Here is a 16526-nt window from a genome sequence, read left to right on the forward strand (position 1 = left end):
GCTCTGAACGTATATAAGGAAACATAACATTTTGAATTATGTGAGAAGCAATAGAGACTCACTCTGTTGTGATGGATTACACAAATGCAGCAATTTGGTTAGAGTCCAGAGGCTTGAACTGCACGTTTTACATTACCCTTTTAAGCTAATTGAGTGTTGATATATGCTTTTGAACAGTTATGCAGAGGATGCGTTTTTTCTTGGCGGATGAAGATGTTTGAAACACAATGTTTAATGCTGCTGAAAATGATGATGTTGTACATGACCATCAGAGATCTAGATAAATTATAATGACTGAAAAGGATGAGTCTCATTTTCTTTCTAACTAATTCATGCTGTTTTGTCTGCCTTCAGAGCACTTTTCTAGGCCTCAAAGTGTGTGTATGTGTGGTGTGTGTCAGCTTGCCAGATTGCCTCACTATCTATCTGTCTGTATGTTAGCCTATTTGTCAGTCTAGTATGCTATCATCATATGAAGTGAGGTATACCTTGGCTGCTACGGACGAGCCCGGCTTCTCGAGTAGGTCCCAGAGTTTCTTCCGTTTCTCTGAACAACACGTATTGTCGAACTCTTCGCCCTCACAGTCCTTCAGCGTATCGGCTTCCCGTTTGAGCTCCTCATTCATTTGCTCTTTCTTTTGATGGTACCGTGCCTGGCAACACGATTCCAAGTAGATCTCATCCACCCCCCAGTAGTCCAGTTCCTGGCTGAAGGACAGAGCACACATTTCCTCCATCATGTGCAACTTCCCCGTGCGATAGAAGTTCAGTATGGATGTGAACGCCCCAGGATGTCGGTCAAAAAAGTACTCGTTGTCGTCCAGGTTGTAGTCATCGCATACATCCATGAGGGCTTCGTGGGTTTTGCAGTCTCGTAACTTCCCCAGTCGAGTGCGTGGAAGTCGGTCCAAGGTTCTCCACAGGACCTCATGCGGTAGACCCCCAACATTCAGTTTAACACGCCTGTAGCACGACATACTCCGGATTATATCCGCAGGCTCCGGGGGAAGAGAGGTTGTTGACCGGGAGCCAACTTTACTCATTCCTGCAGATGGTTTATCCATTTTGTTTAATTGAAATCATGCATAGACTATCCTATGAATTTGTCCATGGGATTGGTGGTTTCCAGTTGTTTTCTGAAATGTTTCATTCTATTTGAGCTGTCGAAGATAAGGGAAATTAAAAGGATGTTTCTTCAGCACTGAGAATATCTTGGAAATAAAGTCTCATTAAAACATTTTTACTCTCTCGCTAGTTTATTTAAAAGAGACATTGAAAATTCCCACCACAGTGTCATATCCAGCACATCTCAAATTCTGCATTGTGTTTCATTGAATTATGTGGTGAAAAATGACAATCAAAATTACCATATCCTTTGTCTTTCTAAGGTTAATTTCATAACTAACATTTTATGTATCCTCAATCCACAATTGAATTTTCACACTTTTTGCATCATTTGGCAAAATTACATCTTGATTGAAAATTACACCCAATAAAAATATGGGAGGTTTATGGGAGGGGATGAAGTGTCCCACTTTACCAGTATTGCCTGAACAAATCAGTGATTTGGCAAAAGAGGGTCTTCAAAGGTTCTTCCACACATAATTTAGTATTTCTTAATTATTGCTTTTGAGGTTAGAGACTTCATAAAATATCTATAAAGGAATAATGTAGGTTATATGGAATTTGGATGACAATTAAAAGTGCTAGGAAAAGTAATATTTCCAAAATAGTCCCACTTTAACTATATTCAGTCTGCATGGTGGAAATTTTAATTTTTAATTTTTTTGGCATGGTGGAAATGACACCACACTATGCGACAGTTGTAATCTTTGAACAATTGATAGAAATCATTTTCAGATAATGGATATTGAAATGGTTTATGTTTATTTCACTCTTTGTTCAGATTATCATAGCTTTATACATGTAATCATTCATATTTTTAAAATAGATTTTCAAAGTTTAGTATTGAAAGTCTGGATCTGAGACAAGGCTAGAACAATCAAATATATACGTAAAAGACATTTGAAAAATTGTGCCAAATATAAATGAAGAAGGCATAATAATATATAATATAAATAAATAAATACTATGTCAGTTTTAATGTGATCTTCATATTTAAAAATCGATCCCTGGACAACAAAAAACACCAAAAACGAGCTTTGCTCTGTTAAGTGCTCAATTAGGTCTTATTTAAGACAAGTAAATAAAAGCCACTTACAGCTACTCGCACAGGCATATTGCAAGTCAGGCTGCTAAGAGCTCGGAAAGTCGCTGTCCACTCAGGGGGTGCTGAATCCTCTGCTGCTCGCCAGTTAAACCCCGATTCGCCTCTATTATCTCTCAAAAGAAAAAAGAAAAAACAAACAAAAAACATTTGAAGTCAAATGTATTAGAGCGTATGACATCCACCTGTAATACTAATTCTGAGTACGAAATAGGCAGACAATTGTTGTCAACATCATTTTCTCGGCAGCCAAGATGTTCAAAAGCTCCCCATATCCCTGTTGTTATGAGCAGTAGATTAAAAGAGTCCATCAACTATTCTCTAAGAGTCTAAAAGGTTAGATATTGAATTTCCATACCTCGTAACTAAAGAGTTAAGTGTAACGTCGTCTGGAGCCCGCCCGTACAGCTGCAACAACACGCCAGCGTGTTCCATGAACAAACAGCAGGAAAATATGATGACACGAGAGTTACACATTTAGATTTAGCCAATATTATAATGCGAGGCTAATTAAAATGGGATTTTAATAAGCACCGCACGTCTTTCCAAGGATAAAATGGAATTAACTGCATCAGACAGTCATTATTGACATAAACGTGTCAATGCAGCTGCTTATGCCACGATTTCATTGATAGAAATCTTCTACACTTGATGTAAACAAGTGACTGTAAATACGCACCGCAAATTGTTTGTAACCATTTGAAAACGACATAAAACACCTTAATGTGCTATCACAAGGACATTAAATCATATTTAAACACTGTAGGAGTGGCATCGGTGTATAGACCCCTCCATCATGCATTAAAACAATTATGAAATCACACCATAAACAATAACCCTATTGCAAAACAATTCCTTTATGAAAGTAAAATGCACATATGTAATATTATTCAAAAACAGCTTAGTACCAGCAAAACATATAACACTTTTCCAGTCAGGTTATAGGCTGAATTGTTCAATAAAGATCAGTAATCACCATAAACATCTGGCAATCATAAAAATATTGGGTCGATAAACAAAGCTGCAACATATACATACCTGAATGTTTGACAAATCATTGCTGACAACAGTGTGAAATTAAGTATTTAAATGCGGGAAAATGAATGAAGCCAGTATACAGGAGCTTTTTCCTCGTCTCCAGACATTGGACACATATATGGCCCGGTTTTCCTTTCATGGAAAAAGATCAACAAGTCTTGTGGTGAATCCACACTGATTTCTAACGTGAAGACGAACGCGACATCCGCTTGCCTTGCAGATGGCTACCATAGTCTTAACACGCAATGGCAGAGAGGCGGCGCGTTTAACCCTTGCCATCCGAAACCAAGATGCTCTTGGAGCCGCTCTTTCTGTGTCGCTTCACCAGTAACATCTGTGAAAATGGCGCCTTTAGAGTGGGCAGTGGAGAAAACTAGACGTTGAGATGTCAGCTTGTCGGAGGAGTGAAGACACCAGTCCCTGCTTGAATATTTAAATTTAATATTCTACCAAGATGAAGCATAGCAGCTGTGCAAAGCTGCTCACATATCTTGGTCTCCAGTGACCACATTTCAGAAGGTCTCATATTGAATTTCAGCTGTTGGTTCAAATAGATTGGCTTCCTAATTATTACTGTAAATAAGAAAAACTAAAACATTTGATAAATCAGTTACATCAAATGTTAAGTTAATAAATAACAAGTTTAAGTAAGCAGAACTGTCCGATTTTGATTTTGTACTGATTCTTAACTTAAAATATTGAGTGAGCTAACTCATGCATATTAATGGTACTTAACTTTAAATGTAACTTTTTGGCTGAACATAAAATCACCATGTAGGCTCAACTTAAATACAGTCGTAGTCAGAAGTTTACCTATGCTGAAGTCATTAAAACTAATTTTATTAACCAATCCACAGATTTAATATTAGCAAACTATAGTTTTGGCAAGTCATTTAGTACATCTATTTTGTGCATGACACAAGTAATTTTTCCAACAATTGTTTACAGACAGATTGTTTCTGTCACTTTTAATTGTCTTTATCACAAGTTCAGTGGACAGATGTTTAAATACACTTAGTTAACTGTGACTTTTAGCAGCTTGGAAAATTCCAGAAAATGATGTCAAGCCTTTAGACAATTAGCCAATTAACTTCTGATATGAGGTGTACTGAATTGGAGGTGTACCTGTGGATGTAGTTTATGGCTACTTTCAAACTCAGTGCCGCTTTGCTTCACATCATGGGAAAATCTAAAGAAATCAGCCAAGACCTCAGAAAAAGAAATTGTGGACCTCCACAAGTCTGGCTCATCCTTGAGAGCAATTTCCAAATGCCTGAAAATACTATGTTCATCTGTACAAACAATAGTATGAAAGTATAAACACCATGTGGCCATGAAGCCATCATACTACTCAGGAAGGAGATGCATTCTGTTTCCTAGAAATGAGTGATGTTGGGTGCAAAAAGTGCAAATCAAACCAAGAACAACAGAAAAGGACCTTGTGAAGATGCTGGAGGAAACAGGTAGAGAAGTATCTATATCCACAGTAAAGCAAGTTCTATATCGACATAACATGAAATGCTGCTCAGAAAGAAAGAAGCCACTTCTCCAAAACTGCAATAAATACACAGACTACACTTTGAAAGTACACATGGGGATAAAGATGTTTTTTGGCGAAATGTCCTCTGGTCTGATGAAAAAGGATGAGGCTTGCAAGCTGAAGAATACCATCCCAACTGGGAAGCATGGGGGTGGCAGAATCATGTTGTATGGGGTGCTTTGCTGCTGGAAGGACTGGTGCACTTCACAAAATAGATGGCATCATGAGGAAGAAAATCTTTTGGATATAATGAAGCAACATCTGAAGACATCAGCCATTAAGTTAAAGCTTGGTCGCAAATGGGTCTTCCAAATGGACAATGACCCCAAGCATGCCTCCAAAGATTTGGCAAAATGGCTTTAGGACAACAAAGTCAAGGTATTGGAGTGGCCATCAAAAAGCCCTGACCTCAATCCAATAGAAAATTTGCATGCAGAACTGAAAAAGCTTGTGCGAGCAAGGAGGCCTACAAACCTGACACAGTAACACCAGTTATGTCTGGAGGAATGGGTCAAAATTCCAGCAACATATTGTGAGAAGCTTGTGGAAGGCTACCCAAAATGTTTGGCCAAAGTTAAACAATATAAAGGCAATGCTACCAAATACTAACAAAATTTATGTAGACTTCTGACCCACTGGGAATGTGATGAAAGTAATAAAATCTGAAATAAATCATTCTCTCTACTATTATTCTGACATTTCACATTCTTAAAATAAAGAAGTGATCCTAACTGACCTAAGACAGGGAATGTTTACTACTATTAAATGTCAGGAATATTTAATTTAATTTAAAAGAGTTTAAATGTAGCAATTTGTGTATGTAAACTTCTGACATCAACTGTATGTCAGCATACATGAATGTTATCATGCTGAATGCATGCTAATTGAATAAAGCATGCTTTGATTAGCATTGAAATTGCTCAACAAGTATCAATATACTACAGAATATTGTAATATTGTACCTGTCGTCAAGCTCAAGTTCCAATATTTACCACAATGTTAAAAAAAGACAACATTTTTTTTTTTTACATACCAGAAACTCTTCTAAAAAACACAACAAAACATTAAACACTAACAAGTATCTCTCTTTATATTCATCTTGCACTAAGACACTATATAACACTTAATTTTAACATGTACTCTCCCTGTCGAGTGTCATGGAAAGCATGCTGGGAAATAAAAAAACCCTTCCCAGTTTCAGTTAAATTTAAGTTCCTGTAAATTTAGAGACAAGTTAATTAAAATCAAAACATTAAACAATTCAGGTTAATTAAAAGGTGTAAGTTTTGTGAACTCAAAAGAAATAGAAAGTTCTAAATACTCTTCAAGGTTAATTTATTTGAACTAATATGTATGATTTAATTTTTACAACAACTAAATATTTTAGGATTTATAGTGGGGGAAAAGAGGAGGTATCAGATTAAACCTTGTGTCATTTTTTTAGATTGACTTTACTCTCTACAGTATATGTTTGGGGTCCTATAGAGACCCAATGATGCATGTGTAAAAATAAGAATGGTAACTTCAGAATGAATCTCTTATATTCCCTTTGTACTATTTTACTGTTTTATGAGCTAATCAAAACCAAGTAGACAGATACTGTATCATCAAATCTTTAACCCTCTATTATTACAAAATATGTATGCACTTTTCTGAAAGGTGACTATGAATCAATACAGTGGCATTGCTTCTGTTTGGCAACAAAACATTGTAGAAAAATCTAGCAAAAAAATCTAAATAGACAGTTGACAGGAGTGTACTACTAGAGTGTTCTAGAAGTTCTAGTTCTAGAGCCTTTAGCATGTTAGATTGTTAGCATGTTAAAATTCATTGCATTTATTCATCTTTTAAACCTGGCATCACTGAGACGCCAAACAAATAATGTATTTTTGTTTTTCTGGGAAACATATGAAGCATGTATCAAGTTGGAATTCTGTTGACAATCTATTCTCATTAGATTAGGGAAAGTCATTTCGTTTTTTTTTTTACATATTAAAGGGGCCTTTGGGTCACTTAGACCTCAAACCAAGAAGTAATGAAAACTGTGCTATTTCTCTTTTAATTTCTCTTTTGCATACTATCAGAAAAGCAAACCTAAACTACTATTAGATTGTGAGAGACTATAAACTACAAAACATTAAAAAAAAAAATCTATATTTACATTGCAATAAATATCCAAGACAATTAGCATTTTTAAAAACAATATATCCATCCATCCATCCATCTTCAACCGCTTATCCGAAGTCGGGTCGCGGGGAAAAACAATATATACATAAGAAATTTGTTGAAAACAAAAATTAGTTATTGTTATCTGTACAGTTCTAATCAGAATTGGCATGTTATTGCTGTAAAGTCTTTCTTCTATAACGGATCTCTAGATCTTCCCTTGGTTGTAACATGCCAAAGCCGTATCGGCTGGTGTCTACCAATGGCACGGTCAAGTTCTTGTCACACAGTTCCAGGTCAAATCGAGTCAAGACCATGAATACAAACCTATAGGGACAAAACATTTATAAACAAATGAAAAATATATATTGTAGCTCATTTTGGCCCCAAATTCTTCCCTTGCAAACACAGCATGCCAGTGTCTCATATTTAAGTTAATGACTCTTATTTAACTACAGTAGCACTATATTCATTATTACCAGAGACACAGAAGCATAAATTGCCATTGGTAAATCTGGAAGTAATAGGATCAGGATTTTAAGAATTTATACACTATGTAATATGAATGCATCATTAGTGCTGACAGGATGGTGGTATACTAACTCTTTAATTGCACTAAGTGCAAAATGGCGTCCTGGACATATGTTGCCTTTTGTCCCCCAGGGCATGGTGGGATACTTCACCCTCTCTCCTTCCTTTATGAAATCTTTCTTCTCTGTCCCATCTGCATTGAGGAAGCGGTCAAACTTGAACTTCTAAAACATCAAAAGAAGACAAACAGGATTAGTCATAACATTCACATGGCTTCCATTTTTTATTTAGATTATCATGCCATTGAGTAAAAAGTTAATGCATCCAAATTATATTTACAGTATCTGATGACAACATCTGATTGTCATCTTTAAATGCACAGTCTGCTGACAAACTGAAAAATGATATGTTCATGTGATATGTTGATGAGACATATCTAATATTTGCTTGCTGTTAATCAATCATCTATTAATCAGTGCACTTGATTTGGAAGCTCAGGTTGTTAGTTTAGTTCAAACTGCCATTATAAAGTACTATGGCATGCAATGTCAGCATTTTTGCAGACAGTGAAAGTGCCAGTGGTGAGAAACTCTGCCCCCTCCCCCATTTACAGTACAGACAGCAGTTGAATGGCTAATCCCAGATTTCGCACTAGATTAGCCCTTTGACCCATACAGAGTTTAATCCAAGGTGGATAACAATGGTTGACGCCAATGAAATTCAAGAGGAGGTTTAGATAACACTTTTGCTTAGTATTTATACGTGAGCTGTATTATAAATAAATGTACTTAGCAATGCATTATCTGCTAATATGAAAAACTATCTAAGTGTGTTGCTTGATAAGAAGCACATTGTGGCAACTGTCACTGTTACTATAAAAATTGCTTGAATTAATTTCTTATTTGCATAAGATTTAGTTACATGTCAAACTAAGTTTAAAAACTCGAACTCAATGTCACTGCACTATACGTCCTAAAGGAAACACAAAACATGCTTGATTTGTAAAACACCACTTGATTAGTCTGCTATCAGTAATTTGAAAAAGTTAAGCAGAGCAAAAGAACAAACAACATCCAAATTCCCTTAAATTACGTTAACCAAGAATTTCACATCATTATTTATTGCAGTTTAATTGTTTGAGTCTATTCCATTGAATTTCACCTATTTAGGATAAACTGAAAATCAATGAACATTTAAAATCCACATACATTATAAATTCTTAAGGTTATTAAATGATTTCTCCTCCAAGCATATCTGTCCTCTTAAGGCCAAAACCAACTCTACTCATGCACGTGAACGGAGGCGGTTTTAGCTAGTATATTGTTCCAAAGAAATAACAACAAGCAAGTATGTGTTGCCACAAAGGTGCAATAGCAGTCATTAGAGTGAATTTTCCATTACGTTGAGTACTCCCTTGCAAGCCAACTACTGTCATGGTGGAGAAACAGTTTGAGAAGACTATTGGAGACTAAGTAAGTTAAAGTCAATATTTATAGCAACTAACCTGAATAATAACATATCAAGTTTAATGACAAAGACTTTTGAAAGCAACTCTATCATCCCCTTGAGTACTGAGATTTGTTGAATCCACAGAAATGCAAGAAGCCTATTAAGCATGTCCTACGGACTTCACATTGGCAATGTGTTGGCCAAGCGCTCGCATTTGCATATGCATATTTGTGGAAAGTATGTTTCTGGCCTCAAGAAGGCACTAGAATCTGAAATTGTACCTCTGGCTGTTGGTGGATCTGTGGGTCCATTTGAGGGCTGAGGAAGGGGAATACACACAATCGGTCGCCTCTTCTGAGCTGGTATTCTTGCCCATTGCTTAAACGAAACTTTGTGTCTTGCACCACTTCTCTAGTCATGAGAGCAGCTGCAGTAAGACGCAGTGTCTCACTAAGAACACTATCTGCAAAAACGGGTCAATTGTTTGAGTTTTTCAAGTGATATTGAATATAAAAATGGTCACATAAATGTAAATTCAGTAATGAGCTCAATAAAACTTCTGTAATCAATGGCAGAAATAATTTAATAGTGGACATATGTAGAGTATCTATAAGTAATTTGTTTGAAGATCATGCTTGTTCCTGTTGCCTAAAACATGTAAAGATCTTTGATGTTACACTTTATGTTGAAATCAACCTACAAATAGCTTACTGTACTTATAGGACATGGAAACAATTACACACTTCAGCATTGAATAATCTCACTAATGCGACCTACCAAAGACTGGTGTGTGTTTCTCTCTCTCTTCCAGGGGGAGGTGCTGTACATCTCTGATTTCCTTTCTTACTGAACTCAGAGCTTCTGGATGGGTGAGTATGAAGCCAAGTACCCAGAATGCCGCTGGGCCAGCATTTCCCTGAGAACATATGAAAATGATATTTCATTTCCTGGAAAGCAAAGTACTGACAGAGTGACCAGTCAGCTGTGAGAGATTCAAAGTCACAATGACATTTCACAAGGTTTATGACATTTAAACTAAACATACAGTATCTAATCTACAACATATTGTTTCTCAGTGTATAAGAAACAAGCATTTTTACATAGTTACAATGCAGTCAGTGTGAAACGGTTCAACCAGTCATACAGCAATTACTACGGATTCAAGGGTGAATCCTCACTGAGAGAGGGGGCCATTGAGAGGTGAAGACTGAGACAAACCTGCTGACACTATGACAAAGCATCTAGAATTTTTTCCTACAAAAGGAAATCACCATGTACTCATTATGTCAGTATCTTGAAAACTACCTGTTACAAAAACCTGTCTCACAGAATCATGTTACATCCTTCATTCTTGCAAAATGATTACATGGCTTGTTGTATGTCGCAGAGTAACGTTTCAGATGATCAATTCATAAACACTTACTTTCTGCCCTGTTCCTCGTACAAAGCTTTCTTATGACATCAAAACACTTTTAGTACATGACTTGTAAGATGATACATATTAACGTTTGCATTACATAAACCAGCTACATTTACAAGCTTGTTTGAACGTGACCAAACTGCGTGCTGTAGTAGGTGAACTGATATAGCGTTGCACTTCCGATGCACGTGAGTTGACACGTGAGCCAAAAGTGTCATAGACAAACCAAAAATTGAATGGTTGCTTTAGCAATTGCAACAATGTAGTTTCATGACTATCCCATATGGCATCACATTTTGAAATTGCATTACACTTTGATTGTATGGCAAGCTATGACAAAATATATTGTATATATATATATATATATATATATATATATATATATATATATATATATGTGTGTAATGGTCTATTCCACATTATCCCTTGTTTAGCTTTTCCTTTAAGTTATTAGTTTTAGTTTAAGGGGATTTATCATGACAATTCTATTGGTTGAGATGTATGAAGGAACTAGAGTGGTGCTTGCCCATGCAAAACTCTCTGTCACAATGCTAGGCTGTTTTGGGTGGTTGCCAGAAAGTCAATATATGAGGTTTCTCGTGTGATCTTGGTAGTTGCCAGTGGATTGCTGCAGTAGGCAATGCGGTTGCTAGGGTGTTCTGGATGGGTTTACTGGCCCAAGCCAAAAATGCAGACGCCCAAATCTCTACTGTATGTTATTCTGGTCCCTATATGCCCTTCCTTTGATGTAAGATTATGGACTTTTTTGTCTGTTTGCTGTTTTATCATCCGTGAGGCTTCAAAAAGAAACAGCACACCTCTCCTCAATAAGCTGCAGGATTTATGTATCAATCATGTCTGTAGCATAAATGGTGCAGGACGAGCTATGTGCCAAAGTGTAATACTCTGGCTTAAGGGTCTGTTCAAAAAGCGAACAAAGAAAAAAAAGTGAGAGCTCTCTCATTTGTTCTTAGTTATACTGCTCTCATGTGGTAAATTGGAGGACTGTTGCGTATTGGTTATGGAAATGTAAATCTAAACTGAAAATGGAAAAGGAAGACATTATACATGTTTGTTTGCATGTTTCAGATGTTATTGTGTTGAAGAGCTTGATTGTATTACCTCTAATATGTGCACAATAGTTCATTCTTTAGAATTAATTTCAAATTCTATTGACACCTCCTGCATATTACTTATAATTATGGAGGAAATCATTCTGTACATTCTGCTTTGGGCAGCTTGTCAGCTTCTTTTGTTCATGCAATCTGTAAGTGGCAGGTACTCAAGCGAATCACATTCTCGTGCATTGCAGAGCTGACAGGCTCTTTTGTTTTCAGTATCACAATAAGTATAAACAGCCTATCCCTATGGCAACCTCAAGGCATTAATGTGTCACCCGAACATCAAGCACTAGATCTTTAAAGAGTGATTAAATATATGACATCCGAAGAAAGTAATTCTTAAAGCAACAGTTCACCCTCATGCTGTTCCAGCCCTGTTTTATTGTGTTTCTTCCATGAAACACAACAGGAGATGTTCTTTTCCATCGAACGAAAGTGAATGGGGATTTATTGTGTCAAGCTCCAAAAAGGGCACAAAAGCATCATAGAAGTATCATGAAAATTGTCCATAGCACTTACCTGTGTGACCCATAGTTGGAGTAGCATTGCTCTTCTCTGAGTCTCAGCATCTAGGCCTTCCTCCTGAAGGTGCTGTATGAAACTCTGCAACCATGACTGTTGTTTATCCTCTCTGTCCAAACATGACGGAGTTAACAGTTCCCACAGCTTTTCACGCGCTGAATTTGCAACTTTGTTCTCCTCTAATGAATGCATGCAAAACAGACACAAAGATTAGTTATACAGAGGTCCCATTAAATCATTTGAACTCTTTGCAAACTGAACATTTCATTAAAAGAGGTTTGTTAGGAGTTAAATGATAAAACTAATAGAAGGTTGTTTCTTCAACTCCAGAGAGTCTCCTTAAAAAAAATTCAAACTGGTTTATTTAATTTGTCTACTAACAATATCCATTATATTTACATTTGGCAGACGCTTTTATCCAAAGCAACTTACAGTGCAATTATTACAGGGACAACCCCCCCAGAGCAACCTGGAGTTAAGTGCCTTGCTCAAGGACACAATGGTGGTGGCTGTGGGGTTAGAACCTGTGACCATCTGATTAACAGCCCCGTGCTTTAGCCACTACGCCACCACCACATAACATTTTTATATATCCTTAATTCACATATTTAAATAATATTTTCACACTTTTTGCATAATTTTTAAAAACATTGATGGAAAAATTATTTCCACACAATAAATATTGAAATGGTTTATGTTTATTTCACTATTTTTATTATCATTTTTTATTTTTATAATGGATTGTTATGGTCTATTATTGAAATCTGGGTTTGGGACAAGGCTAAAATGATAAAATATATACACAAATGGCATCTGAAACGTACCAAAAATATAATTTATGAGACAGTTTTAATGTTATCTTCACATGACAAAAAGAAAAATGTTTAAATCTGTTAGTTTTAATAAAATCAGCCCCTAGAAAATGACCAAAATTGAAGAAACACCTAAATACTGTATAATGTTCAAAATGAAGACAAAGTACCAGGCAAATTTATGGTTGTCATACTTGTTGTCCATAGTTAATGTAATGAACTACACATGTGGTTCAAATTGAGTGGAACTGACTTTCTACATCCACTAAAAATGAATGGCCTTGGGGTCATTTGATTAAAAGTAATTGCAAAAATGGATAAGAAAAAGAATTCCTTACATTTAAATAGCGCTTTTCTAGGCACTCAAAGTGCTTTACAGAGTATATGGGGAATACCACCAGTGTGCAGCATCCAACTGGATGATGTGACGGCAGCCACAATTGACCAATACGCCCACCACACACTAGCTATTGGTAGAGAGCCAATTCAGGGATGGGGATTATTAGGAGGCCATGATAGATAAAGGTCTATGGTGGGAATTTTGCCAGGATATCAGGGTTATACTCCTACACTTTAAGAGAAGTGCCCTGGGATTTTTATTGACCACAGAGGGTCAAGACCTTGGTTTAACATCTCATCCAAAAGACAGTTCTTTTTTACAGTATAGTGTCCCTGTAAATATACTGGAACATTAGGACCCACACAGACTGCAAGATGCACCCCCTGCTGGCCTCCCTAATACCACTTCCAGCAGAAACGTCCCAACAAGAGGTCTCCCATCCAGGTACTGGCCAGGATCAACCCTGCTTACCTTTAGTGGACAACCAGGCACGAGCTGCAGGGTGATATGGCTGCTTAGTTTGATATTTGGTTTATAATACATTTAAATTCTTCTTTTTTTATTCATTCTTAAATTCATAAGTTGTTTTATGTTGTTGCCACTGAATAAATAACTATTACAATCCAGGACAATGACATTCACATATACAAAACAACAATTAACCTAATTTTTGACTTAGCTGTCAGGTTTCTAATGAACCAGCATTACCTTTGTTTGTGCTACATCTCGCCAGTTTAGGCAAAAGCTTGTCAAACCGGCGAAACTCCTTGTAAATGTTTGTTAACTCTGCACTGTCGTACTTCTCTGTTCCAAACAAAGTGAGATAGCCAGCCCTGCAGAGACAGAGAGAGATAGACAAGAGTGATAAGTATGAGTATGAGTATGATAATGTATGATACATTACAACAGCATGAGTATAACTATACGAGCCTGGAAAATTACTAAATTTGTCAGTTGGCTTTGATTTTATCTAACTTCCTTTCAGTTGGCCTTAATCACTTATTCAGGTTTTTCCTGACTGTTACAATCTGTACTAGATTTTTTAAGTTTAATTAATTGCAGGGCAATATCAAAAACATATTTTCCTGCATGATCAGAGAGTACACATGAGAACACCTGGCTGCACCTAATGGAGGCACAACAACTATTCTTATATGGACAATAGTGTGTGTGTGTGTGCGTGTGTGTGGCTGAATTATAATTATTGTGCCAGCTTTTGGGTGGGACAGGCTTTTCTAGATGGTTACAGGTGGAATGCTGTAATCAATAAGTAATCTTCATGCATTTAAATGGGGTTAGTAGTACATAGAGTTCAGAGGTTGTCATACTTGAAAAGCAAGCTGTAACAAAAATGGAAGAGTCCTTCTTTTTTCCATTCATTCAGGCCTATTTCTGAAGAGGTCATGAGCAAGTGAAAGTTGTTTTGCATTGAGCTGCAGAGCTGGATCAGACCAGTTCCCTGGAAATGCCTAGTCAAACACACACAGACATCATATTTCAGCCTTGTTATTATCAAAGGATCTATATTTAGCTTGTGTCTTTGTTTTATACTTGTTCAGTATGTTCTGATGTAATAGCAAATTCTTAAAATGATGGTGATTCAAATTCAAATTTACTATTAAGCAAAGCCATAATTCAACAATGGCAATTAATGAAACTATTCACAATGAGGCTTAAAATCTTAAACCAGTTTTAGCCGTTTTACTGTTATTCGCTGGCCTGTTTGCTGGTTTTAGAGCAGTTTTGGGCACAGCTAAACTAGCTGAAGACCAGTGAGGTCAAGCTAGGATAACAATAAGGCACGCATAATCAGCTATTTAGACCAGCAAACCATCTTATGCTGGTTTAAGATGTTACTGTTTTTATAAGGCCACATCTGAAACACCTACATTTCTGCTCTCCTCCTCTCTGATGCTGGGTTGTGATTGGGCAGATGCAGGTTGAAGATTCTCTTCATGAGAAGCTGACTGTAAGCAGTCATGTCAAGGGAGATTGTATCTGACAGGACAGCATCATAGCAGTTTGAGTCCAGAAGAACAGTGATATAGCGTCCGGCCGCACACACCTGGTTTACATTGGTGGAGTTAGTGCTCAAAATAATCAAATGTTTCCAGATAAATGTCATTGGAGGCTATCAGCACAAAGGTATTATTCTTAGACACTGAGAAGCTGTTCTTTCATCATACGATTGTGAATTGGTGACCAGTTACATGCTATAGGCCTACACCTCTCTTATACATTTATATAAAAATAATCTTAATGTTGAAAAAAACGTATATTTGATATGTCAAGTAGTCCAATTAGCATTCCCATAATGACATAATATCAATATAGTGCTGTTGTTATTATTATTATGACCCGAAAAGAACTTACTGTAAAAATGTCTCCATGTTTCTGCTTCATCCGTGTTAAAAATTTAGCACTGTCTTTTCCAAACTCAAGTGCATGACCAAGCCACGGGATTATTCCATTATCAAGAGGAGGTTCATTTCTTCGTCTGAATAAATAAATAAATATATAAATAATAAAATAAAATAAATAATAATTACATATATAAAAATAAATAAATATAGTACAAATTATATTTAATTTAAATGAATGAATAAATAAATAATAAAGTCGTTTTAAATCAATACAAATTCATTCGGAAGTGTAAGAATTGTTTGGGTCCGTTAAAAAAATCTGACTTTATTTTAGCGCAAGAACGCGTTCCATCTGAACGGCCGCTTAGTGAATACTGTACGCATACAGTTTAATTTACAGTAAATATTAGTGCCGTCTGTCAGACAAGCCATAGACTTACCTCGCACGCCTTGTGTACACAAATAAAACGGCGAGTCCAAGAAGAAGAAGAAGAAGAACAGCAGTAGATATCATGATGATCGCTGTGTGATCAAATACTCTGGTTTCGAGCAGTTAAATGCCCCATTGAAAAGTAACATACGTCAGAGCTGATTACGAAATTCGCGGCTACAACATGGGTGGGCGTGTCATAGGTTAAGTCATATTCAGGTAATGACATCCAGCTTGACTGTTTCGGTGTTCAGTTATAGAAACAACCTGAGAGTTAGTCATAATGACATATCATAATGTTTTTTACTGCCAATATTTCATAGTAACTACAATTGTAAAACCACAATAAATGTAATTTAAACAGTTGAAGACGGTATAAGTATCTTTATTATTTTAAGTAGTTTTTGCCTCTATATATTTATTTATTTATGATGACAGCAGACACCAAATATCAAGCTACCTCAGTTTTATTGTAGTAGCCTAACAATAACTGTGGAACTATGGCTACCATGGTTACTTATTTCTGAAATTGAACTGCAGTGTGAATAACGTAATAACATGTGAATT

At 36.4% G+C, this 16526-nt stretch overlaps 2 protein-coding genes across 2 annotated transcripts in view; both read right to left on the reverse strand.

The window, feature by feature from the left end:
• LOC127654117 (potassium voltage-gated channel subfamily B member 1-like) overlaps window positions 1–3364 on the reverse strand; it is a 37473-nt gene extending 34109 nt beyond the window's left edge. Inside the window, exons 1-4 of the mRNA XM_052141126.1 lie at window positions 3266–3364; window positions 2586–2635; window positions 2222–2340; window positions 489–1160 (exon numbers count right to left, since the gene is read on the reverse strand). Of these exons, the coding sequence (XP_051997086.1) occupies window positions 489–1064 (576 nt within the window). The 5' untranslated portion in view covers window positions 1065–1160; window positions 2222–2340; window positions 2586–2635; window positions 3266–3364. The remainder of the gene's footprint in view (window positions 1–488; window positions 1161–2221; window positions 2341–2585; window positions 2636–3265) is intronic.
• A 2766-nt stretch (window positions 3365–6130) lies between these two features.
• Window positions 6131–16081, reverse strand: LOC127654217 (prostacyclin synthase-like). Its single transcript, XM_052141311.1, has 10 exons — window positions 15970–16081; window positions 15540–15663; window positions 15056–15231; window positions 14495–14635; window positions 13875–13999; window positions 12012–12193; window positions 9729–9867; window positions 9233–9414; window positions 7575–7726; window positions 6131–7298 (listed from the first exon to the last, which is right to left on the reverse strand). Exons 1-10 carry the CDS (start codon window positions 16041–16043, stop codon window positions 7145–7147), a joined length of 1449 nt encoding a protein of 482 aa, XP_051997271.1. The 5' UTR covers window positions 16044–16081; the 3' UTR covers window positions 6131–7144.
• Window positions 16082–16526: the final 445 nt, after the last annotated feature.

The sequence above is a fragment of the Xyrauchen texanus genome, chromosome 13 (genome assembly GCF_025860055.1).
Source record: "Xyrauchen texanus isolate HMW12.3.18 chromosome 13, RBS_HiC_50CHRs, whole genome shotgun sequence".
NCBI classification, from domain to species: domain Eukaryota; kingdom Metazoa; phylum Chordata; class Actinopteri; order Cypriniformes; family Catostomidae; genus Xyrauchen; species Xyrauchen texanus.

Bases quoted from the DNA above. Each gene is read 5' to 3' on its own strand.
- LOC127654217 (XM_052141311.1), bottom strand. From the start codon at position 16,043: ATGATATCTACTGCTGTTCTTCTTCTTCTTCTTCTTGGACTCGCCGTT. The intron at 15,664-15,969 runs GTAAGTCTATGG...TTATTTATTCAG, and splicing joins GTGTACACAAGGCGTGCGAG to ACGAAGAAATGAACCTCCTC. The intron at 9,415-9,728 runs GTAGGTCGCATT...CCGTTTTTGCAG, and splicing joins GAAACACACACCAGTCTTTG to ATAGTGTTCTTAGTGAGACA.